Source organism: Aspergillus brasiliensis (genome assembly GCF_001889945.1).
Source record: "Aspergillus brasiliensis CBS 101740 unplaced genomic scaffold ASPBRscaffold_31, whole genome shotgun sequence".
NCBI classification, from domain to species: Eukaryota; Fungi; Ascomycota; class Eurotiomycetes; order Eurotiales; family Aspergillaceae; genus Aspergillus; species Aspergillus brasiliensis.
The window spans coordinates 72,605-74,955 of NW_027137472.1; the positions used below are offsets into that span (position 1 = coordinate 72,605).

The 2,351-nt window shown below is 47.5% G+C and overlaps 1 protein-coding gene across 1 annotated transcript; it reads right to left on the reverse strand.

The window, feature by feature from the left end:
• ASPBRDRAFT_79652 (uncharacterized protein) lies at nucleotides 1-1,741 on the reverse strand (the record flags this gene model as incomplete). The annotated part of the gene is made up of 5 exons (XM_067629471.1): nucleotides 1-51; nucleotides 155-267; nucleotides 391-437; nucleotides 514-1,127; nucleotides 1,204-1,741. 5 exons carry the CDS (start codon nucleotides 1,739-1,741, stop codon nucleotides 32-34), a joined length of 1,332 nt encoding a protein of 443 aa, XP_067473005.1. The 3' UTR covers nucleotides 1-31.
• Between the last annotated feature and the right edge of the window lie 610 nt (nucleotides 1,742-2,351).

Below are 2,351 nucleotides of genomic sequence, written 5' to 3' on the forward strand. Positions count from 1 at the left end.
CTTGTATACTTTCACGGCGAAGACCGCTGCTTCAACTTTTTGGAGGCAATACTACAATATGTTAGGATATCTCATAAATTACGCCACAAGAAGTATACTTATGGTCTTCGAGAATGATGATAAGATCTGATGTAGTCCGAGCAAGGGTACGTACCAGATTCTTCAATGATGATCATTATTTTCAGCCTTTCATCCCGTCCGTAGCTGCCGGAACCAACGGCTTTGCAATGCTGTTGACTTTCGTTGCGGGAAAAAGGGCTCCATTTCCTTCCAAGATAACCCATAGTCTTTCAGTATGACAATGAGCTGATCTTCCACCTTTGTGAATCTTCCTCCTGTCTTTGGGTAACCCAGGTCAAGGCCAGAGGGACTAGCCATATCCGCCCTTACGTGAGATTCGTCAAATTCAGGATGATGACGATCTTGTGTCCTGCATCCTGAGCACAGTGAAGAAGGGCGAAATGTAAGGGTATCATTGCAATTTCCCGGCAGTATCTCGAGATAGCCACACACCGGTACCCTTCCCCGAGAGCAGGTATCTGGGCTTAGAAGGTCGGACCAACTACCCGAGCTATGCCGAGAGATAGATTGTGATATGCAATCACATGAAGAGCAAGTGCGGGTAGTAGGCGTGGCAGTAAAGACTGACGAGATACGTTGTGGATAGCGCCCTGTAGACTCTGTTGGATGAGACGCTGCAGGGTTCGACATCCCCCTTGAAGAGCTGGTCAGGTGTCTGATGTGCCTGCGTTTGCGGGGACGCATCCCACAAACACGCTTGCGTGGATTGGTTAACGGTGCGAGGTCCTCTCCCGATTCGCTGGACTCTGTCCGAAAATCTGTGTCGCCAGGATCATCATTGTCTGAGCCAGATTCTGCTAAATTTGCTTGCATCAGAGAACGGCGACGTCGAGAGGGCACTACCACTTCAACATTTGTTCTTCTGGGTCGGCCCGAGATTTCAGTTCTTTCTGCTTGGTTCTCCAGGAAGTGCATGTCGGCCCTCAGTCGTTCAGATGCCAAACACGTATCAGAGTGCTCTGACGTCGGTGACGTAGGTTTTGTACCTTGACCATTTAAACAACAAGGAGAGTTTGTCGCATCCATGCTGTAAGATCGGTTGCGACCTGGGATCTCGGGTTAATAAACATCTTCAGCTTTCTTGGACCAGAGCGAAAATAGGTTTAATGTGGAGTATCTCACAGTCTTCCGGATTGGACGATCCAAGTTTACTTTGGCTCCCAGGTTGTTGATCACCGGAAGCTAAGGTTAGTGGTGCGGATTCTGCCTCCACTGCCTTGCTCGTGGACCTGAAATTGGAATATTCCGAGTGGGATGCTTGTGGTTCAACTGTTGAAGAACTGGGTGCACATTTGCTATTACCACTTTTATTGGGTGTAGAAATGTGTTCGCCGTGTTCTTCTCGTGCAGTATTTCTCTGTTGTGCATCCGTATCCAGGTGCGCGATCTCTGCCCTTTCTGATGGGGAAGCCAGGAGTGCCTTTACACCTGGAGATATATCTTCAGGTTTGCCTCCTAATGAGACAGAACCCTCGTTGGCTGTATATGTAGGTGGGGGCTTTCTGGGAAGGGGATGGTTACCATGCAACGTAGTCGGTAAATGGGGGGCTTTCGAGTCTTTCTTGTTATTTTCTATCTCAGAGTGCACATCAGAAGGCATAGAAGTTTCATCTGTGCGCGAGGTGAAGATTTTAGGCTGGTAGAAGCGAATGTGATTCATCCCGGTTGGGTAGAATAAATCCACGGTTGTTGACTGCAGGTAAATATGGATGACAGTTGGAGTCTTAGGGGGGTTAGGGCTGCAGCAGGATGATGTGAGGGCTAGTAGCATATAGAAGGGACAGGATGATTCTGGTAGAGGCCCTCAGCCAGGTTTGATGCTCAATACAATTTATATCAGGGAGCATACCCTCCTTTATACGACTGGGACGATGTCATCCACGGCAAAGGGACGAGATTCCTGCGTCATCCTATACTTCGTTGCTCTTATGCTGTGGCAAATTGTATCATCGCCCATTCCAATACAACATTCTTCGTATGCTGTATCTCAAGTTTAACTCGGGCTCAAGAGTGACGCAAGTGTTTAGCGCCTCCAAAGATTTTCTATGCGCGTATGGGCCGTCGTGGAAATTTCCCAATATGTATAATCAGTATCAGTCTGGAAAGTCTAGAAGCAGGTGGTTTCATATCGACGGAAAGGGTAGTTGACCTGCAAGAAAATTTGGCGTAATCAAGTACAACGCGGCTGTAATTGTTTCTGAATATTCTGGAACATATTCCACCCTACAAAAGAATTTGTCATTTTGACCAAGCTGTAAACGAGGTTTTAC